Source organism: Macrobrachium rosenbergii, chromosome 21 (genome assembly GCF_040412425.1).
Source record: "Macrobrachium rosenbergii isolate ZJJX-2024 chromosome 21, ASM4041242v1, whole genome shotgun sequence".
In the NCBI taxonomy this organism is placed as follows: Eukaryota; Metazoa; Arthropoda; class Malacostraca; order Decapoda; family Palaemonidae; genus Macrobrachium; species Macrobrachium rosenbergii.
The window spans coordinates 44,349,273-44,373,189 of record NC_089761.1 but is presented as its reverse complement, the minus strand read 5'-3'; the positions used below and the strand labels follow the sequence as shown (position 1 = coordinate 44,373,189).

At 37.7% G+C, this 23,917-nt stretch overlaps 2 protein-coding genes and 2 pseudogenes across 2 annotated transcripts in view; all 4 read left to right on the top strand.

Moving 5' to 3' along the window:
• Positions 1 to 271: 271 nt before the first annotated feature.
• LOC136850085 (actin-3, muscle-specific-like) lies at positions 272 to 2,963 on the top strand (annotated as a pseudogene).
• Positions 2,964 to 6,490: 3,527 nt separating this feature from the next.
• LOC136850079 (actin-2, muscle-specific-like) lies at positions 6,491 to 10,031 on the top strand (annotated as a pseudogene).
• Positions 10,032 to 13,201: 3,170 nt separating this feature from the next.
• Positions 13,202 to 16,498, top strand: LOC136850078 (actin, alpha cardiac muscle 2-like). Its single transcript, XM_067123629.1, has 2 exons — positions 13,202 to 13,328; positions 15,286 to 16,498. Exon 2 carries the CDS (start codon positions 15,318 to 15,320, stop codon positions 16,449 to 16,451), a length of 1,134 nt encoding a protein of 377 aa, XP_066979730.1. The 5' UTR covers positions 13,202 to 13,328; positions 15,286 to 15,317; the 3' UTR covers positions 16,452 to 16,498.
• A 5,103-nt stretch (positions 16,499 to 21,601) lies between these two features.
• The window catches only part of LOC136850077 (actin, alpha cardiac muscle 2-like), a 2,586-nt gene continuing 270 nt past the window's right edge, over positions 21,602 to 23,917 (top strand). The window contains exons 1-2 of the mRNA XM_067123628.1: positions 21,602 to 21,732; positions 22,971 to 23,917. The exon at positions 22,971 to 23,917 is cut by the window's right edge and continues 270 nt beyond it. Of these exons, the coding sequence (XP_066979729.1) occupies positions 23,003 to 23,917 (915 nt within the window). The 5' untranslated portion in view covers positions 21,602 to 21,732; positions 22,971 to 23,002. The remainder of the gene's footprint in view (positions 21,733 to 22,970) is intronic.

Genomic DNA, 23,917 nt, shown 5'->3' with positions numbered 1-23,917 from the left:
TGCATCCCAAGTTTAAAAACACACAGTATCTTGTAAAAAAAAAACAAAGCAAAATAAACAGCACTACATCTGCTGAATGGCTGCTGTTCGATTTGACCAGACCAAGGCAAAAACCAATCACAGTGTTATCTTGAATAATAGAGCCTTCTTGATCCCAAATGAAAAATCTTTCGACCATATACTGCATCTTCTGAAGCCCCTCCTCCCCTGTCATCGGGATGCTTTTTGTATAAAAGAGCGACAGGGACTATTCAGTGCCAGTCGTTACGGCTCAGGCTTTGTGGGTAAGTGATTCCCATGGGAGCGTGCATCTTCTCTCTGTAGTTCAGTGAGTCTGAAATGGTATTTGTGGAGAGTCTTGAGACACCGCACGTGGTTAATTCTGTTAACTTTCGTGATGTTCGGTGTGACCTGGGAATAGTGACAATATTCAAAATTTGCGCCGACGAAGCATAGAAATTTCCTAGAGGAAAAATCTCGTGGAATGGCATCGCAAGAAAACTGAGCCGAATATGAATTCTGACAATGATACAATGATCTTATTCTAACCGATGTGCCAGATTATTTTCTTTATTTCTTTATAGTGACATTTTTTTCTGTAGATGAATAGTGTTACTAGGTTGCCTAACAAAATCCTTCAAGCGAAAGTTCCTCAAACTAATTTCATGACATGAGGAAAAATGAGGAAAAATAACGGTGCAATGGGTCCCTTTTCCCTGGACTGACAAAACTGGTTCAGTTTTCTATCGGTTACAAACAAACAATTGCCAACTATTATTTAGAGTAACTAATTATATAATTATATATATATATATATATATATATATATATATATAATTATATATGTATATAAATACATACACGCACATATATATATGTATATATATATATGGGGGTGTGTGTATGTATAACATTAAAATGTATTGTAATATAAATATGACAGAAACGGCAAATCCCGATCCTGTGGACGTTACGTACCATCCCGAACTGCTACCAAGGTACACATTTGCCTGTCGCAGCAGTCACAACTCCAAGGAAATGCGAAACCTGACTCACTTTCCCCGTTTTACAAACAGGTTTAGATTACCAGGAAAATCAATGATTATTTTTCCCATGGTATTAAATAGTCACGTCTGTATTTCTCTTCAGTTCAAATCTGTTTGAAACGAGTAGAGCATAAATATTCGAAAATGTAATTGGGAATATAAAAATTTAAAAAGCTATCACATCACAAGGAAAATTCTCCAGTGTTAGTTTGCAAGTCTCACATTGTACAGAGGCAATAAACAATTCCATACATACGAAATCTATCAGAGGTCAAACACTTGTGAATTCAAATATGCTAAACAAAGTTTGTTTTATTATTCTTTGAGTTTGGAAAACTAAAACTAACCAAAATTTGTCCATTATAAGAAAGCACAGGCAGAATTAAAGGAATGCAATGTGTTACCTGTACACAGGAATTCACTAATAAATTATTTGCAACGAGAGAGAGAGAGAGAGAGAGAGAGAGAGAGAGAGAGAGAGAGAGAGTGTTAGTACGTTATTTTTAATGTGTTATCATAAATTTACATTTTTAAAAAAATAATTATCTTCACATTGTGATAAGCTTTTATGTTATTGTTAATGATTACATTTTTTTGAATGGTTGTCATATAATGGGATCATATTTTCCAGAAAAACAACAACACCTAAAACCAGAACCTCCACCATGTGTGACGACGAAGAGGCGGCGGCGCTCGTTTGTGACAATGGCTCCGGTCTTGTCAAGGCTGGCTTTGCCGGTGATGATGCCCCCAGATGTGTTTTTCCCTCCATCGTTGGCCGAGCCCGTCACCAGGGTGTGATGGTCGGTATGGGTCAGAAGGACGCCTACGTCGGTGATGAGGCCCAGAGCAAGAGAGGTATTCTCACCCTTAAATATCCCATCGAGCACGGCATCATCACCAACTGGGACGACATGGAGAAGGTCTGGTACCACACCTTCTACAATGAACTCCGCGTTGCCCCTGAGGAGTCCCCAACAATGCTCACTGAGGCTCCTCTTAACCCAAAGGCCAACCGTGAGAAGATGACTCAGATCATGTTCGAATCCTTCAACACGCCTGCCACTTATGTTTGTATCCAGGCTGTCCTCTCCCTCTACGCCTCTGGGCGTACCACTGGTGAGGTTTGTGACTCCGGTGATGGTGTCTCCCACATGGTTCCAGTATATGAAGGCTTCGCTCTTCCTCACGCCATCCTTCGTCTGGACTTGGCTGGTCGTGATATCACCAACTACCTGATGAAGATCCTCACTGAACGGGGCTATTCCTTCACCACCACCGCTGAGCGTGAGATCGTCCGTGACATCAAGGAGAAGCTCTGCTACATGGCTCTTGATTTCGAGAGTGAAATGAACATTGCTGCTGCTTCTTCATCTCTTGATAAGTCCTACGAACTCCCTGACGGTCAAGTCATCACCATCGGCAACGAACGTTTCCGTGCCCCTGAATCCCTCTTCCAGCCTTCTTTCCTTGGTATGGAGTCTGCTGGTATTCATGAGACTGTCCACAATTCCATCATGAGATGCGACATTGACATTAGGAAAGACCTGCTGGCCAACATTGTTATGTCTGGTGGCACCACCATGTACGCTGGTATTGCTGACAGGATGCAGAAGGAAATCACCACCCTCTCTCCCTCTACAGTCAAGGTCAAGATTATCGCTCCCCCTGAGAGAAAGTACTCCGTCTGGATCGGTGGTTCTATTCTTGGTTCTCTGTCAACTTTCCAGGCCTTGTGGATAACAAAGAAGAGTACGATGAGTCAGGTCCTGGTATTGTCCACCGCAAGTGCTTCTAAACCTTAATTTGTTATCACATGTTTTCGGGAATAAAGCACGGAGTATAAGAAATATGGTTAGTCATGAATTATTTATCAGAGTACTTTTGACCCCTACTGAAGTTACTGAGAATAAAATATTTTTGCAATATATTCTTTCCTATTCCTTTATATGTAACAATAGTTTGCACCTTATAATGAAACGAAAATTTTGCGCTGGAGTTTAAAAGCAATCATTTTACTTTGCCTGTCTGTTTATAATGTCACAGATACGGGATAAAGCGCCTGGAGTAACGTCAGGGTTTCTGGGTGATTTCACATTAACAAAGAGTACTTGAGAAAATGAAACATGCTGTCACCTTGAAAATCTATCCTTGCAATACTGCATGAATGCATATGTGGTCCTCAGAAGGCAGACAGCGTAAGGATACTCGAAATTCCATCAAGATCCTGTAACGATTTTTCACCATTATTCGCAATGAGTATCATCATCCACTTGGGTATTCAGTAAAGTATCAGGACTTGTTATTATTATGATCCTTAATACTACACGCCCAAGAGATTCAATAGGAAAAGGAGCTCATTACAATGAACAGAAAAATAAAGTGATAAGATTAGTAACAAAGTAAAAGAGGACAGAATAAACTTTATAAGAGAAATAAAAAAGAAAAACAAACGCGATAAAACAATGAAAATTAAAATACATGATAAGAAAATACTTGTACATTTCCTCTTATTGCACAGAACTTCCGGCACCGCCTCTCCAATGACCTGCTTTACACTATCGGCCTGTTTTGCTTTGACCAGTGACCATGAGGGAGGTCTTTCTTGACTAAAAGGATTTCGGGATTTCGATTTCAAGAGTGCTTCTTGTACTTCTGTTTACTTCGTTGACTATAAATACTTTCATTCCTCATCTACTGTAAATACATCAGTATGCTACTGATGTTTTCTGACTAGCCTACAAACAAAGATGTGATTCTAGTACAAGGAGAGAAAAAAGCCTAAGCACTTCCAGAATACAAACATTTTAATAAATAAATGAAAAGGCTACAATGATGATATTTCGTTAAATGTGGTAGTGTGATAAAGAGAGAATAGTATTTATACCATCTGATGGATATCACATAAGTATAACCAAAATTCATAAAAGGATTTCCTAAACTGTTTATGCACAAGAAACAATCACGGATATCTATCTGTATTCCTCAGGCCGAAACAATAAATAACAAATAAAAAATGCGCCGAAGTGTCTTCGGCGCAATCGAGTTTTCTGTACAGCCGCTACAGCATATAATCAAGACCACCGAAAACAGATCTATTTTTCGGTGGTCTCGGTATAATGCTATATGAGCCGCCGCCCATGAAACTTTAACAATGGCCCGGCAGTGGCCTATCCTATATCGTTGCCAGAAGCACGATTATCCTTAAATAAAATATAAACTACTGAGGCTAGAGGGCTGCAATTTGGTATGTTTGATGACTGGTGGGTGGATGATCAACATACCAATTTGCAGCCCTCTAGCCCCAGTAGGTTTTAAGATCTGAGGGAGGAGAGAATAAAGTGCGGACAGGAAAAAGTTCGGAAGGATAGACAAAGCCGGCGCAATAGTTTTCTTTTCCAGAAAACTAAAACTTGTATGAGTAGAAGACTCCTTCGAACAGAAACAAAACCAGAAATGTTCCAACATCGTATTTCAAATTCAAGAATAAGACTCAACAGAAGAAACATAGGAGAGGTAACCTGAGAGAGGGAAGCGGTACTGCTTAGGTAATTGATTTTAGTACACTTAAAAGTATTTTTTGTTTCATGAAACCCAGTCGCTGAAGATATTGGCTGCAAGAAATTAGGTCTGAAACACTTTTCCCTCAGTATTCGATACTGTAATGCAGTAGCATTTTATTTCTACTCATGTTCAGTAGTTCAGGATCCAAACAAAAATTTGCAGTGTAAAGGTTATGGTTTAAAAAAGTATATTGTAAGTTTTGGGAAAGTACTTCCCTTTGGGATACCTGTTTCTCCAATGAAAATAAGAAACGTCACACTGTTCTAAATGTTGCTTATAGGCTACTTGACGCTATTCTGTCTCATTTTATATGCGTTTGCCAATTCCGTTCATATACCAGACTTTGCCGATGTCAATGAAAAATCCCTGGAAATACTATGCACAGTATGGATTTTAAGAACATATGAGTAATAAACCAACGTTTGAATTTACTCGTGGCTTATCAACTGATTAACAGCAATAAAGGTAATATTCTTTTATGAAGTATGCTTATTTTGTCCTGGAAATTCATGAGGGAAGGCCACAACCAGAAAGGGAAAAAGCTGTTTCCGATTTACAAAATATTTTTCAGTAGCAGACAGCTTCATCGTCCAAGGGTTTTTCATCAAGCAGTTTCTATTCAAAATTCAGAGCTTAACAAATACTGATAAAAAAGTCGTTTGTAAAAACTCCATGAATGAATTATTACCTTCACTTTTTCAACCCAAAAGTTAAACTCAAAAAATATATTCCCGTTTCCCTACATCGTCTTTAAATACCTTTATCGAAATTCCCTACATCGTCCGTTTCAATCTTTAAATACCTTTATCGAAATAATGATAATTCACATATGGAATATTGTCTACAGGATAATTATGCGAATATGACGGTGAATGACCTTTGTTAAAGGAAAATATTAAGAAAAAAAAAAAGTCCAGTATGGACATCAATTACTATAATTTTTCAGAAAGTTCTCGTAAAGAAAACTAATGCAACTCATTACTTTTCAGCTTTCCTGATAATACCAGTTCTTGCAATATCTACATTTTGATTTTGATTTTAATTTTTTTTTTACTTTTGGTGATGCAGATTAGTAGTGGAAAGGACTAAGAATGCTGGAGTTTCTATAAACCGATTAAAAATGAAATATCTGAGAAATATGATGCAAATATTGATGGGTAAATATGAAATGAAACTCAGTGGAAAAGTTTCTTCTGTAAAATTCGCCAAAAGCTTGAATAATTTTGAAAGTAAACCTTCTATACTCTTGGAAACATAATTGTGAATCGTTTTGAATATAAAAGTTTCAATACTTTTGAACAAAATTTTTTAAAAATGTGAATTTTGACAATCCCCGTCATAAAACTTTCTATTATACAGTACTTCAGATTATGTTCTAAACTAAAGAAGCGGCTGATGTGTAAGTATTTTATACAGTGGAATAAATCAATGAAAATATTATTTATGTATTCAGATCTAAAGTTACTACATTTGTTCAAATCTTAGTTGCCCACTGAGGATGCTATGAATGGTCAATGAATGAAAATAAAATTCAATATAAAACAGAGAGAGAGAGAGAGAGAGAGAGAGAGAGAGAGAGAGAGAGAGAGAGAGAGAGAGAGAGAGAGAGAAGTAAATTATGTATCACCTTAGTTATTTAAAGAAACTGTTTGGGTTACATTTAAGCGAAAAAAGTTAAACGTTTATTCTTCTGGTGTGTGTGTTTTTTTATTTAGCTAACCTTGCGATACATTTCCCATTTAAAAATAACAGGCAGGGAAAGACGATAGGTACCCCACCGCCGCAGCCCCACGTCTGAAAAAAGTAAGGCAGACAGTACTAAATCTGCTGGGCGCACGAGCACGATTTTAATTGACCGAAGGCTGGCCGGCGAATACTGTTTTTATCATAATGTACGAGCCGAGGCTGACAGATGAGCATTGTATTTTCCCGTTTTCCCAAACTCCCCCGCACGTGGGAGTACGCCAGACTTTAGTATAAAAGGACGGCGTGTATTGCACTTTGCTAGTCGTTGCAGAGACTCACACCTAGTGGGTAAGTGACTAGATTTCGTGTCCACCTCTCTCTCTCTCTCTCTCTTTCTCTCTCTCTCATTCTGCATCAAAATCTAGTGATTCTTCTAAAGCTGAAACTTCGAGTTAGATCTTAAATTGGTGATTGTACTGAACACTCGCGAAGACTCAAGAAAGTTTCTTAATTCTTCATAATGCTGAACGCCAATCAGTGCTGAATATTGTGAATTGTTAGATACTGCAGCTGAATATCTTCTCATAATACTGAAATCCAGTCATTACTGAATACCGTAATCTAACTTACCCAGTGCAACCGAATATAATTCAATGTGGATATAATATTTTCTCAGTGTTAAAATGCCGACATTTAGTCAAAAGTTAAAGTCCTCCTGAGCCTCTGTAGGCTCATAGGGCAGGCGCTGATCTCCTGTTTCTCAGGCCGACAGCCAGTGGGGACATTTAACTGAAGTAAATTTCCAGATACCTAAAGCAACAAAATAAATCTAAAGCAAAAAAATTGCACGAAAAAGGCCAGTAACTTTGCATATGATTACAAAAATTCCTCGTGGACCGCATTTGTAAAGGCAAGTTGCAGAGCGCCATGAAAATTATTCTCTGAAAACAAAGGCTTCAAGTTTTCCTACGTTAATGGCGTTTTAAAGTTAATTTCTCTTATTAAGAGACATACGGCAACCAGAAAATCACGATATCAATATTTATGATGGAATGCCCTTGCAAATTCTCATTTGATTCAACGCTGAAAAAGGAAAGTTAATTCCTTTTCTTCATGAAAATGACATCGTGTCTTCCAAAAAATTTTTATATGGCAAAATATTAGGAGAAATTTCAAAAAGCTGTTCTCTAATTTTTTACAAGTCACTCGTTAACATCAGGTTTAAAGCGTATCATTATTATAATTTTCCCGAAAGCAACTTAAAGCAGTTAAATATATCTCCATTCGTATATATAAATACGAAAAAATTAAGGCCTTTGAAAATGTCTGTTTTAGCTACGCAGAACTGGAAATACAATCTTGAAAATCCAAGCAATAAAGTCAAAGTTGAACGTCATAAAACTCTATAAAAAATAAATTTTTCATCATTCACATATAACGCGTATATACAAATTCATATTTAAATTCCATGGCAAAGAGTACATTTACCATATATTTTAATGTAAAATAAAAAAATGTAAAAAATTTCAGTTAATACCCAATTTTTGATAAAAAAACTTTTGAAAATTCTAATGAAATGTTTCACTGCTAAAAGAAATCAGCAAGAGAATTAGAAAGGTGTCTGACTGCAACTAAACTAACATTGAAGACTTGAGACATTTAAGCTTAAGTGTATGATCTGAATACATAAAAAGTGTATTTTGCACCAACGACACATAAAAAAAAGTTCACCATATCACAGAGATTCTTTTTAAAATAAATTTTCTGCTTTTAGGATAACAACATCACCGACGCAAGACCATCACCATGTGTGACGACGAAGAGGCGGCGGCGCTCGTTTGCGACAATGGCTCCGGTCTTGTCAAGGCTGGCTTTGCCGGTGATGACGCTCCTCGAGCTGTCTTCCCCTCCATCGTTGGCCGCGCCCGTCACTTACCCACCCTAACTAGGGTGTGATGGTCGGTATGGGTCAGAAGGACGCCTACGTCGGTGATGAAGCTCAGAGCAAGAGAGGTATCCTCACCCTCAAGTATCCCATCGAACATGGCATCATCACCAACTGGGACGACATGGAGAAAGTTTGGTACCACACCTTCTACAATGAACTCCGTGTTGCCCCTGAGGAATCCCCAACAATGCTCACTGAGGCTCCCCTTAACCCCAAGGCCAACCGAGAAAAGATGACACAGATCATGTTCGAATCTTTCTCCATGCCCGCCATGTATGTCTGCATCCAGGCTGTCCTCTCCCTCTACGCCTCTGGCCGTACCACTGGTGAGGTTTGTGATTCTGGTGATGGTGTCACTCACATGGTTCCAGTATATGAAGGTTTCGCCCTTCCCCATGCCATCCTTCGTTTGGATTTGGCTGGTCGTGATATCACCAACTACCTGATGAAGATCCTCACTGAGCGCGGCTACTCCTTCACCACCACCGCTGAGCGTGAGATCGTCCGTGATGTCAAGGAAAAGCTCTGTTATATGGCTCTTGACTTCGAAAGTGAAATGAATGTTGCTGCAGCTTCCTCATCTCTCGACAAGTCCTATGAACTTCCTGATGGTCAGGTCATTACCATTGGTAATGAACGTTTCCGTGCTCCTGAGTCCCTCTTCCAGCCTTCCTTCCTGGGTATGGAATCTGCTGGTGTTCATGAGACTGTCCATAATTCCATCATGAGGTGCGACATCGACATCAGGAAGGACTTGTTGGCCAACATTGTCATGTCTGGTGGTACCACCATGTATGCCGGCATTGCTGACAGGATGCAGAAGGAAATCACCCTACTGTCTCCCTCAACCGTAAAAGTTAAGATTATCGCCCCTCCTGAGAGGAAGTACTCCGTCTGGATCGGTGGCTCTATTCTTGGTTCCTTGTCTACTTTCCAGACTATGTGGATCACTAAGGAAGAGTACGATGAGTCTGGCCCTGGCATCGTTCACCGCAAGTGCTTCTAAACGACGAACACTCAGCAATTTAACCTATGACCTTCTATTAGTTATTTTATGATTTTTTTTATCATGTGTATTTTTGGTGATTGAAGAAAAGCATTTTTATGGTATAAGTTTTCTTATTTCTCGTAAATGAAGGATTATAAGTTTATTGTTACAGAGACCATGGGAAAGATGTTGAATTCCCACAAGCATTTCCAAATTCATTGTTTCAGTTACATTTATGTTTAAGGAAAATACTGAGAATACTAAATAAACTGTCAATTCTGCACCATAATTATACTTAAACTGGTAAAAGAACTATACCTTAAAACAGAAAACAGGTCTTTGGTCAAGAAAATTTTATTTAGAATTAACTTAACATGACTTCCTCATGACAAAAAATGTTGACATACACGCAAGAGAACGTCGCTCAAATAAAAAAAAAAAAAAAAAAAAAAGAGAACAAGGCACAGTAAGATAACCGAGGCTTTGGAGTATCAACACTGATTATACAAATAATTAATCAGTAATTTGCCATTATGCATTTACATAAGATTTTAAAATCCAATCCAGCAAAACTTTATCATCAAAATTGTATATGTGCTCTTGAACTCAATAAAGAGCAAATGACAAGTATCAACTACAAAAAGGAACACGTAAAATAACATTATCAAATTGAACATGACTTACCTTTATACAAAATAACAAGCGATTCCACTTACCAGCTCCTGTAAAAAAAAGAAAAACAAAAAATTTAATTTTTGGAAGATTACATCCAGCAAAAATAAATGCTAAAATGATGTGACGTTTGAATCTTTATTTCTTCTGCCTTCAAGTCTTATCGAATCTTTTTCTTTTATACTTACATATAAGTATGAATTCACAAGAATGCAAAGATTTAGTCATTCACCAATTACAAAAACTAATTATGTTTATAATCTAACTATGTAGATTGTGAGATGGAGAGATATTACAGATGGATCTTTTCTAGATAGATGATAGATATCTATACTCGGTTTGGTCACTCGCATTAGTTGACCTCTTGAAAAAGCTGCATGGAAATCAATGCAGCAACCTGCATCGCCATCTTCTGGATCACCACACTAGTAATCAACATCACAATGCACTGTCAAGTCCCGAATTAGTCCATGATTTCGGAGTCAGACTATGATTGTCATGCTGACACGGGTTAAAGTCAACATTTACACTGAATAAACATTTCCTAATCACGAAATGTTTCTTTTTTTTTTTTTGTAAAATATAATTCTGATAGTTACCACAATGGACTCACAGCTGAAACATCATGTATATAATGTGCATATATATACACACACATGATTATCATGCTGGCATTGGTTACACTCGACATTTACACTTAATAAACAGTTCCTAATCATGAAACGCTTCCTTTAAATAATTTAGGTAAACCTAAACCAAATGCTTGGTACAGATCATCTGACTATTATTTTCCTGTTGTTTTCGCCTATACACACACACACACACACACACACACACACACACACACACACATATATATATATATATTATATATATATATATACATACATATATATATATATATATATATATATATATATATATATATATACATATATATATATATATATATATATATATATATATATATATATATATATATATATATATATATATATATATATATTTGTTAGTGTGTTATTCACTATCTTTCTAGCCTACAGTATATCCAAATATATGGTTATATTACCTCATTTTATAGTAAGTCTGGTTTGGTCTCTGCCACCAAATTCCCACTGAGAGAATATAGAGAAAGAAAATAATTTGGAATGATCGTCGGTTTCTGACAAGTAGCAAGTAAAGCAAATGCAGTACAGTCAACACATCTTTAGAATGAAAAGCTAAAAACTAAATGACTGAAATGTTTTTTCCCCAATAAAGATGCAGTGTAGCATTATTTTAAGCGCTATCAACATTAATAACGCAAAGCTCCTTGAAGGTCTCACAAGGAGATCACCAGGAAAGAGGATTTTCAAGATTGCTGTGCCCAAGCAAACGAAATTTTGCCCAGGTGTAACAAACAATAAAGGTTTTTCATTTTCTCTCTCTTATTTTGTGGATGGGTTAAATGTTTTTTAATTTATTGGAAAACCTGATCTTAATCCCTAGCAGAGAATACAGGAAATCTTAGTTATTTAAGAAGTCGGGAAATCAATTTCGGAATGAAATACATTTCATAAAACCAAAGTCGACAAAGATTCTATGAACTTCTTGAAAAAAGATTTATTTTTTTAAGTTAAATCTATCAGTTCAAGACAGATAAAAACGATCACAAGGACAAATCCCATTGTAATACCCTACGAGAGAGAGAGAGAGAGAGAGAGAGAGAGAGAGAGAGAGAGAGAGAGAGAGAGAGATTATTATTTATGATTATCATAGTTGTGATTTTTTAAATTCCTTTTGGGACCTTTTATAAATTACAGCTATTGTAATGGTATAAACATAAAAACTACTGGAAATCGAACTCTGGCTGAGAACGTGGTCATCGAACATCTAGGAAGGTAAAAATTACTTTTGGATAGCAGATCAGGAAAGATTCACGGAGACAACGGGAAAATTGATTGCGTTTTGTAATTTATACAAATCTCAAGAATCAGGACAATGCACAGTACAACAGGAGACCTGAGTAACCATAGGTGACGTTTATTGGAAGAAAAGAGAAAACTAGGACAGAGAGGGAGAGTACGTTACTAGAAAATTAATCCAAATAAGAGGGTATCAGTGTAGATAAACCACGGGCAAAAAGATCAACAATTAAATTTACAAAAGTCCATTGCCTCTTTATTCTCAAGGAAGTGCATTTGGGAATAAAAATTCTAGATTTTGGATAATCTCTTACCGTTTGGAAATGACAAAAGAAAACAGGTAAATAATGAACATCGTTAGCAATTATTTTTTCTCAATAAGCATAGATTTTCCAAGATGGGATACCTATTTAAACATGAAACTTTTGTTGGGAGAGGTATCATCTTATTCTAACACCATTCTTTCGTCATCATGATAGAAATGGCTACATTACCAATGCATCTAAATCATTGAGGGTTATAATTAAGGATGGGGAGATTGCAGTGAGAAAAGTGACTCTGCTACGTTATACGTTCCTCTAAAAACTGATATATAGTACGGAGCATAAGCATCTCAGGTATACAAATTCTTCACAAAATGAGTCCTAGTTACTTTTTAGAACAAAATGCTATGATTACGCGCACAGATTCTCTGAGTGAAGTCGAAGAAGGCTTATTCAAGGACACTCTTGACCTAATGTATTGCAGACAGTTAGTTTTAATTTTCCTTTCATCTGCTCTGACAAATAGTGGCTGAGTGATTTGTGCTTTCTCACCAAATCGCCAATTAATTATTTATTCATTTCCGCTGCCAAGCGGCGACGTCCAGTCTTTCTTATTATTCAAGTTCGTTAATCATCTGACCCAGCACATGCAAATTGATGTATCTACTTCATCTACCATTTTATTAGGCGATTGTCATCAAAACCTTCGTCCTTATTCTTATACTACATATAACATTTCGAAGACTGATAAATTTAGGTTATCATGATTTTTTAATTTGTTCTTCATGGAATGCTAAAACTACTATAAAATTTTTATGAAAAAGTATTTCTTTATACAAATGATGTATCATCTCTTTTATATTCGTAAGAAACTTTCCTACCTGGAATGCAGTTACATTAGAGAGAGAGAGAGAGAGAGAGAGAGAGAGAGAGAGAGAGAGAGAGAGAGAGAGAGAGTTTTTAATTGCTTTATTTTCTTAATGCCAATTGTCATTTCACTAAAAAAATAAACAAACAAAATCAAGTAGTGAAGCCAGATGTTCGTTGTGTATCGAAAGACGTTAACTAAAACCCAATGTTTTTCTAATAATTTACAATCTCTGGTCACCGAGACTTTGCAGAGGCTGACAGCCAGGTATTGCATTTTTCCCTCCACCCCCCAAACCTCCCCCACACCTGGGAGTTTGACAACAGCTCTTATAAAAGGACGGTGGGGATTAATTCCTGCTAGTCGTTACAGAGACTCACGCCTAGTGGGTAAGTGCCACGCCCTGTACGTTGTGCCGTCACCCTTCTTCTGCGATTCCATAGAGAGAGAGAGAGAGAGAGAGAGAGGGAGAGAGAGTAGCCTACAAACTGTGTTTAGATCCGTGGCAGTTGTAACTAGTGTTGGATCTTGAGATTCGAAACAATTCTTAAAATATTGCTGCCGTTGTGGTAGTTCAGTGATATCAACAATTTGCCCAAGAAAATAGTGGATGCTGAAAATTACAGTAGAACTAATAGGAAGAGTTCATAGCGAAAGTTTTACAACTGTCTTCCGCATAACTACTAAATACTAGGTGCAAAAACCGCGTTGTAATATGTTTGAGTATATTCGCGATCACTAATTTTTTTTAAACGATCTTTAAACACTTAGACCAGTGATTCTTAAACTGGGGGGCGCGCCAGAAGCTTCCAAGGGGGTCGCTAGCAGAGTTGCCAGATGGTGCCTATTATTTTTTTTTATTTGTGATGTTAATTACAAAATTGCCCAAAACGTTATCACTGCTTCCACATATTTTCTAATTATTATCTCAAAACATGCCAAAAATTCAAAATATAAGTAAATTCTAATTTCAAATCTTGTTTATGAATTGTCTTTTATTGTTATGATAAGTAGAATAGCATACAAATAGACAACATATTGTTTATAGATTATAGTTGGCAAAAATTTCAGTGGTAGGGGGGCGTGGGGTCTATACATAATGCAGAGGGGGGCGCAAGGCAAAAAAGTTTAAGAACCACTGACTTAGATCATGAGGACAAAATCTCTAAAATCTATGGGAAAACCATGCAGCCCTTGCATTTCATTTTTTCAACATATCTTAAGAACTGGTATCTTTCAAGCTCTAAAAAGTATTTTTTTTACGTTATTTATTTTTAACTGATTTGTAAGTTTGGTATTAGTTAACCTCATTATGTTTTCAACGACTACCAGAAAAATTAAAATAAATATATTAAACAATGAATTAAAGAAACCTGAAGCAATTAATTGCATTATTGAAAGGAAACTTAATCTCAGAATTGAATCTTCTACATAATAGTAATAAGTTTTCAAGTGTCATTCTTTTATAAAAGAAATAATACAGTAAATTTGGTTTCATATCATGCATACATTGTAATTTCTGGCTAAAAATAGAAATGGGAGCAATTTTACTTGAAAGCTGATGTAACATACAAATTCCGAACCGCTAGACAAAAAAGTAACTGAAAATTACTACAGGAATACCTGACAAGAATTGTAGCTACAGCTGTCCACTTTAGGTTTTCCAAATACCCCAGTCTAGGGTTATTTGATTAAGTCTTTCCAAATTTCTATGTATCAAGAATTTTTCATTCACTGGGGAAGTTATCCGTTAATATTTTACATTCCGAACAAGACGCACCTAGGACTTGAACGCGAGTACATAGTCACGAATTTGAATAGAAAGTCCAACTAAAGGTTTTACCTTTTCAATGCACTAGGAAAGAAAATGTGCTTTGGCTATCGAAAGGATGGGATGAAAGACATTATTGGTCAAATAGTCTGTTAATATAATTTCCCAAGGTTTTCTTTTCTCATGATGCAGTTTTACACAAACACTGTGTATTTCCTTCAACAAAGAAGTTTAAAAAAAGTTCTACGTATGCATGATTACTCTAAATTTTAAAGGTCTTATAATTTGAAATCAGACAGGGGACTGGTAAACCTACGAAGATATCTTCATGTATAAACAAGTGCAGGATAAGGTGCTAGAAGAATTTTATTTATAATTAATTAGAATTACAGTAGTTAGCTAAAATAACTTGTTTTATGAATTACACATAAGTCTTATAAAAGTAACTAGGCAACGCCAGATAAGAAACCTACCCTCTCTCAAATATTCAACTTGAATCAATCATACATCTAGCTTTCCTCTACAGCATGCCACTCAGTTGATTTCTTCCTCATAAACATTTCATTTATTTTCAGAATAACAGCAACACCAAGACAAAACCTCCACCATGTGTGACGACGAAGAGGCGGCGGCGCTCGTTTGCGACAATGGCTCCGGTCTTGTCAAGGCTGGCTTTGCCGGTGATGACGCTCCCAGATGTGTCTTCCCTTCCATCGTTGGCCGTGCCCGTCACCAGGGTGTGATGGTCGGTATGGGTCAGAAGGATGCCTACGTCGGCGATGAGGCCCAGAGCAAGAGAGGTATCCTAACTCTCAAGTACCCTATCGAGCACGGCATCATCACCAACTGGGACGATATGGAGAAGGTCTGGTACCACACCTTCTACAATGAGCTCCGTGTTGCCCCTGAGGAATCCCCAACCATGCTTACTGAGGCTCCCCTGAACCCAAAGGCCAACCGCGAGAAGATGACTCAGATCATGTTCGAGTCTTTCTCCATGCCTGCCATGTACGTCTGTATCCAGGCTGTCCTCTCCCTCTACGCCTCTGGTCGTACCACTGGTGAGGTTTGCGACTCCGGCGATGGTGTGACCCACATGGTTCCAGTATATGAAGGCTTCGCCCTTCCTCACGCTATCCTTCGTTTGGACTTGGCTGGCCGTGATATCACCAACTACCTGATGAAGATCCTGACTGAGCGTGGTTACTCCTTCACCACCACAGCTGAGCGCGAGATCGTCCGTGATATCAAGGAGAAACTTTGCTACATGGCTCTTGATTTCGAGAGTGAGATGAACGTTGCTGCTGCTTCTTCATCTCTTGATAAGTCTTATGAACTCCCTGATGGTCAAGTCATTACCATTGGCAATGAGCGTTTCCGTGCTCCTGAGTCTTTGTTCCAGCCTTCCTTCCTGGGTATGGAGTCTGCTGGTGTTCACGAAACCGTCCACAATTCCATCATGAGATGCGACATCGACATCAGGAAGGACCTACTGGCCAACATTGTCATGTCTGGTGGTACCACCATGTATGCTGGTATTGCTGACAGGATGCAGAAGGAAATAACCACCCTCTCCCCCTCAACTGTCAAGGTCAAGATTATCGCTCCCCCGGAGAGGAAGTACTCCGTCTGGATCGGTGGCTCTATTCTTGGTTCCCTCTCCACTTTCCAGACTATGTGGATCACAAAGGAAGAGTACGAAGAGTCTGGTCCAGGTATCGTTCACCGCAAGTGCTTCTAATTTTAAGGAAATTATTAAGTGCTTCTTATGAATAAAATATTTTTATATATTATATTTCTATTCACCTATAGCGACAATGCAGGCAATCATTTAACATATTCCCAATTAACTTTTTCCTTACACATTGCATATCATTTTTTATAAGACAGACAGGCATTATATCTGATAAGTTAAATGTGCCACTGTAACTATTCCAGAAGAAAATCTTTCTACAAGACAATTCTTTTTAGTATACATGCATCATGAAGGTTGGGTTAAATAGGCTAAAATCGTGTTTGGAATAATGAAATGCATATGACTTCACGTCTAGCTGTATCTATATAAATGTGTTCCTACTCATAAAAGTCTGAAGACGAACGCTCGGTTTTATACAAATATCTATTTCCAATCAGAATAATAGTGTTCTCCGAAATTGGACACGATTATTTAAATGAACTGAGTTCTCGATTGATACAACATGTTCAGAAAGACCATTCATGAATGTAGAGAAAGTAAAAGCAGATCAAATACGACCATATAATCAACAGAGAGAGAGAGAGAGAGAGTTCAATAGCTAACCCTTAAATTCAGCAAGGATTTCTAGAAGAGGAAGCAGGACTGAAAAGAAAATTATTAAAGTGATAGAGAAAACTTCAGAGAAAACTTCAAAGCATTGCACTCGAACAAATTCAGAATCTCTGAATATAGTTGCTTCATTATAATTTATACCTCTCAAACTTTACCCAAGACCACCATCAAATTATAAACAAAGAAAATGAAATATCACCAGTACTTTTATTTTGCGCTTTACATAATCGCGATTTGTGACCAATTTTATTCAGTAAAACGAGTAGTCAGTGATGGTTCAAAGGTGTGAATAATTGCAGCCCAGCTACACATCACCTACCGGCATACACACACACACACACACACATATACATATATATATATATATATATGTACATATATGTGTGTGTGAGTGTGTGTGTGTGTGTTGGAATTCTATACCTACTATTCTGACATTCACCATAAAAGTAAATTGGAAGATTGTCGATAATAAAAAAATTCATATTTTGCCAACCTATAATGCTCTTATTACCAGTAGAGCAATATATCCTAATTCTTTTCGGGAAACTGTAAAGATGTATATAAAATATTATAATGACACCCCTTGCCAATTTTTTCTTTTAATCGCTAACCTAAAAACTAAAGAAAAAATGAAACGGAAATTTGGCAAATAAATTTCCTCTTAGCAAAACATCCGTCTCTTAAGGAAAAATAGTTAGGCGTGGTCATGTTGGCACCAGGAAGGACAACTCTTGATATATTTTCATGGTACGGCCAAATAAACCATTTACAACATTTCTAAATAGTTGAACACTGGGCTTTAAATTGAAGTTGTTAAAACAATTTATTGTACATCTGAAATGAAAGAACTGCTGGTGTACTTGAAAAGAAAGGATCAAGATGATACGAAGGTAGAGAGGGAAATGTAACTGAGATATAATATTTGGCTATTCGCAAAAGTTACAAGCTTAAAAGAAACTATGCATGCAAAAATCGAATGTGGGACACGTTAGGAAGAGGGAGGATATCACTTATAGCTCACGACCCCACAAGAGGATTAGTAGCCCAGGGTATTATTGACCTTACTGGGACCCAGCAGCTCTGCCTTCCACTAGACACCTTAACATTACTGTAATACCATGCAGGGCAGTATTCCGCTTGCAGCATGTACATGACCGGAAGACAGCATTTTTGTGTTATACTTGCTGACTTAACGTGACTGAAAGTCCCGGCAGATCAGAATTCCACTTGGAAATTTTACATAAATGGAAAGTCAGCAGTTCTGCATTCTACTTGCTATCTTAACAACATTCCACTAAAACTGCATGACTGAAAGACCAGTCAGACAAGCGTTCAGCTCGTAAGGCTGGAAGTCTCACCACTTCTACATTCTTCACCCTGCCTCAACAGGAAAGAAAGACCCCAAAGAACAGCATTCTACTCAAAATATTCGCATAATGCAAAGGACCAAAAAATATGAATTCTTTTCACTGCCTTAACGTGACTGGAATACTATTTCTGACTTAACATGATTAAAATACCCAGAAGAACAGCATTCCACTTTAAATTTCTCCAGCAGAGGAAAGCTCAAACAGATCTGTATTCTTTTTGCTGCAACAAATGACTGAAAAATATAATTTCACTCGGAATCTTTGCAATACTGGAAGACCCAGTAGTTCTGTATTCCTTGGCTGCCTTAACATGATTGAACTGCTTGGAACAGCATTTCACTTGGAGCCGTTACATAATAGGGGAGATCCAACCACATTCTTTCAATCCACAAACATACATTCCTTTTGATGTCTCAACATCTTAAATACTGGCCAAACAACAGTTCATTCGCAATCTTCACTTAACATGAAGACCCAGTAAATCAACAGCCAATGAGCTGCTTTAACATGGCTACAGGTCCTGGCAGAACAGCTTGCAAAGCACCATTTTAACATGGCTGGAACATATAACAATTCTGCAGTCCACTTCATGCCTTGACGTGCATGAAAGACCCAGCACAAATTTTGTATTCTGCTCATTGGTTCAATAAACCTGAAATACAGGGAGAACAGCAATCTCATGGAATCTTTGCTTGGCTGCAAGAACAGTGAGAAAAGTATTCCACATACAGTCTTTACAAGGCTGAAAGACCCAGCTACAATGCATTCGAATCACCGCCTTGACATGACTGAAAGAGCTGACAGTGATCCATTCAAGTATTCATTCAAGTGTGACTGGAAGATCACACAACTCACCATCTTCTCATCATCTAAATGCGACTTGAAAAGTTAGCGGTCCAATATTCCAATTGTAATTTTCTGATGATGGCAAGACATGGCCGCAATGAATTTTACTCCCCATGTGAACGTCACTGGAAGGTCCAGCAGAGCTGCTATTCGTTTTCACTTAAGTGATTAATAACCTGACACAGCTGTATTTCACACACCACAACATATGAGTAGCCAAGTCTTATTCGTTAAGTTTACCTTTCATATTCTAAGGTATTAACTATCAATCAAAATCATCATCATCGCGCCAATAGCCGTGCCATGCACATGGTCTTTGTGAAACTCCGTCGCTTATGAAAAAAATATTTCAGCCTTGCTGTTGGTCTATCATTCATGAGTAGCGAAGGCGTGAGTAAGAGGCTGCGTCTACAAGCTTACTAATTTATTCAAACAACAAACAGTCAGGTCAATAGCTCTTGCGAGCGGAAATGTAGCTTCTGACACGAGGCGGACAAAACAGATGCCAAAGTACAACCAACTGTGTTTGTTGAAGGATGGAAATGCATACATAAATCGATATATAAAACATGACTGAAGTTATGATACACATGGCTGGAATGCTGACATTATAATGATACGTTTAGCAAAACAATACTACAGTATGAATACGAATATATGTTCACAGAATGTGTGACATCCGCTATGTTTCTTGTGCACGTGTGCTTGGAGCGCATAGGGTCTCGTCGCGAGGAGATTAGCGGACCAGGTGAGATGACGGTGTGTGGGTCCGTGGGGAACCCTACACAGGCATACAGAGAGCATTCGAGATAATCCTGAACTACCGTTCTTTCTAATTCATCCTTCGTTTTCTGTCTATTCCTCCAGATCTCTTCTACCCTTATACTCAACCTATCCAAACACACCTTGAATGCCACGCCATGCCAACGACAAAAGAATAAGTTCAAGGCAGAGTGAAAAAAAAAATTAACAGAAGTATATTACTGTGAGTAAACAAAATAAGAGAAAAGACCACACAAAAAATCTAATTTCTTAAATAAATTTTCAACGAGTATCACAAACATGCTACTAGGAAAATAATGTAATCTTTATAATTAGAACATACAGAGGGAAACCTTGAGTATCAAAAAATGTCTAAGCTGGTACTAAATTCCACGGGCAAGAATACATGCATCTTTATTTCTTCGCCGTTTTAACTCCGTTTTCCTTTTCTTGTCTTTTTTAAAGAAGATCAGAGGAGGGGGCGGAGCTGCCAGAAATAAGAGAGGCAGGTAAACGGATAGGGTGCGATAAATTGAAACGTGGCTGAGTTCGAAAGTTAAAATAACAGAGAACAATTATTTCACATGGTACCAGCAAAAGTACTGTACATAATAAATAAACAAAATTGCTACAGCGAATATAATGAAAACGTGAGATGTGATATGGTCTTCATATGTGAAGGAAAAATTAAATTCTTAGCTTTACAAAATGTGAATGGTTTGATACGTCCCATATGAAGAGTTACGTGCTTTTATTAAGGTGCTAACGACAGCATAATAAGTCTAGTACAGGAAAACTTTGTGATTGTGAGTCAGGAACCTCCTGCAGACGATTTATCTAAGGTGTTGGCAACATTCTGTTGTCTGGGTCAGCCTCGCGTATTTGCGGTATAACTGAAGATAAACGGAGACACCAGTGTTATTTTTTTTTATTAACATAAAACCATGCTCAGATATAAGCATACTACTCGCACTATAAGTTTTACAGGTAAAGAAATATATTTTCAATCTTAAATTTTACATTTTAAAAAAAGTTGCCAGGAAAAACGAATTTATGAGTGATTTGATAATTATGTTCAAAACTATGACGTTCACACTCATTAGGACTCCATGAACAAACGCTCATAAATCTTGAGACATACACACACACACACACATATATATATATATATATATATATATATATATATATATATATATATATATATATATATATATATATATATATGCATACATACATACATATATACATGCATATATATGTATGTATATATGTATAATTGTATACATAGACATATTACATGGACTTTCCATTAAATAGTTATGGTAAATATAAAACACTGCCAGCTTGCCACGAGCGTAATTTTGAATTCACAGAAAAAATAAAGCTTCGGGTGAGATGAGAGAGAAAACCCAAACTGTTAATGGAGCCTGATCAACAATGGAAGAAAGAAAACATGAGCAAGGAGACGTAAATACATTACTAAAATCGTCGAGGTCCTTTAACAAAAATGTAAGGCGCATCTTAGGTATTATGGTCCTCGAACAAATGCTCATTGTACATTGATTTAAAGCCACTAGTGTTGTCAAAATAAAGGCGACGATGTCCCTCGGCTACGCGGAATGACAGCCAGATTTCATCGCATTCCCTCCCATGTGGGAGTAGGAGGTTCCGAGATCATATAAAAGCAAGAGGCGGATTAAGCCTCGTCAGTCGCTAGAAGGCTCACCTAGTGGGTAAGTGTAAGAGGGTCGGCCGCGTGCGTGTGTTGGCGCCCTGATTGTGTGATCCTTGTGGCATAAGCATCGCTCGACAACTGCAAAACTTTGCGGAATACCCAGTGAATTAGAACGGCACCTGAATTAAAGCTATTAATACAGTGGAATGGTATCTAATAGAAGAAGTAGAATCTACTTTACAAACGCCATCTTTCCGTAAAAAATTAGTAATACTGTATTTAATAAATCCCCGGCAGATTTAGTGCATTTGATGTTAATCAGAAGCAGTCGAAAACCATTAACCTTTAACGGAACATCAGAAATTACTCACTGACTAGGGGTTCGTTAATAACTTTCAAAAACAATTACTCAGTAAAATTCTTAACTCAGTATGAACATTTGGATGCATCACACACACATACATTGCACCTCATTTGAAATTTCCTTCACAGGCAAAGTACAGCGTCAAACTGAATGCTGTTTTGATTTCTTGATTATATGGGCTCTAAAGCAAAATTTTTGTTGAACGCAATTTTAATTATCATATGGCAGAAATCAAGACAAAACGTCATTATTAACCCAGGTGAATACTATTCAACATAATTTTTCATTTTTGGTCAATTTTCTTGATTGCTTTATTTCAGCCAGCGCAGTATCAACTTATTCCTAAAACCTCTCACATGATAAATTGTATTCAAAGATCTTCACAAGAAAGCGAGTGCTTGATCAATAAAAATTACATATTACATACCAAACAGCAATATCATAAACCTGAAATATATTACCATTTTGACGATAAAGTTTCCACTATGGTGACTGGCTGAATCAGAAAATTCACAGACATATACTGCTGACTGTGGTTAACCATCGCTATCTGATAAAACGCAGAATTTGTACATTCTTCTACTTTTAAAGCCACTTTTCACTACGCGGACATGAATAATCTGACATTTCAAATATGCCTTATGATTCTGGTAAACTCGAATAAAAATCAAATGTGTGCTAAGTTGGTGATCATGGGATTATTTTTTTTACTAAAAGAATAAAACCATCACGATCTTAATAAAATGATACTGCAGTAAAAATACATGCCCATATTTTTTCATTTACTATTATGTTTACTAAAGTTTCAAAGGCATTTTTGGTTGATATTTTTTGTTGAGGCCCATTATTTTTTCATGGAAATTTTAGGAACACAAAAAGAATCAGTGTAATTTTGTCAAAATCTTCTAATATAAATATCTTTTTCCTCTAAGGGTATCAGTAACACCAAAGCAAAACCACCACCATGTGTGACGACGAAGAGGCGGCGGCGCTGGTCTGCGACAATGGCTCCGGTCTTGTCAAGGCTGGCTTTGCCGGTGATGACGCTCCTCGAGCTGTCTTCCCCTCCATCGTTGGCCGCGCCCGTCATCAGGGTGTGATGGTCGGTATGGGTCAGAAGGACGCCTACGTCGGCGATGAGGCCCAGAGCAAGAGAGGTATCCTCACCCTCAAGTATCCCATTGAACATGGTATCATCACCAACTGGGATGACATGGAGAAGGTATGGTACCACACCTTCTACAATGAACTCCGTGTTGCCCCTGAGGAATCCCCAACCATGCTCACTGAGGCTCCCCTTAACCCAAAGGCCAACCGTGAAAAGATGACTCAGATCATGTTCGAATCTTTCTCCATGCCCGCCATGTATGTCTGCATTCAGGCTGTCCTCTCCCTCTACGCCTCTGGCCGTACCACTGGTGAGGTTTGCGACTCTGGTGATGGTGTGACCCACATGGTTCCAGTTTATGAAGGTTTCGCTCTTCCTCATGCCATCCTTCGTTTGGATTTGGCTGGTCGTGACATCACCAACTACCTGATGAAGATCCTGACTGAGCGTGGCTACTCCTTCACCACCACAGCTGAGCGTGAGATCGTTCGTGACATCAAGGAGAAGCTTTGCTACATGGCGCTTGACTTTGAAAGTGAGATGAACGTAGCTGCTGCATCTTCATCTATCGACAAGTCTTATGAACTCCCTGATGGCCAGGTCATTACCATTGGTAATGAACGCTTCCGTGCTCCCGAGTCTCTCTTCCAGCCTTCCTTCCTGGGTATGGAATCTTCTGGCGTTCATGAGACTGTCCACAATTCCATCATGAGGTGCGACATCGACATCAGGAAGGACCTGCTGGCCAACATTGTCATGTCTGGTGGTACC

Bases quoted from the DNA above. Each gene is read 5' to 3' on its own strand.
- LOC136850078 (XM_067123629.1), top strand. From the start codon at position 15,318: ATGTGTGACGACGAAGAGGCGGCGGCGCTCGTTTGCGACAATGGCTCC.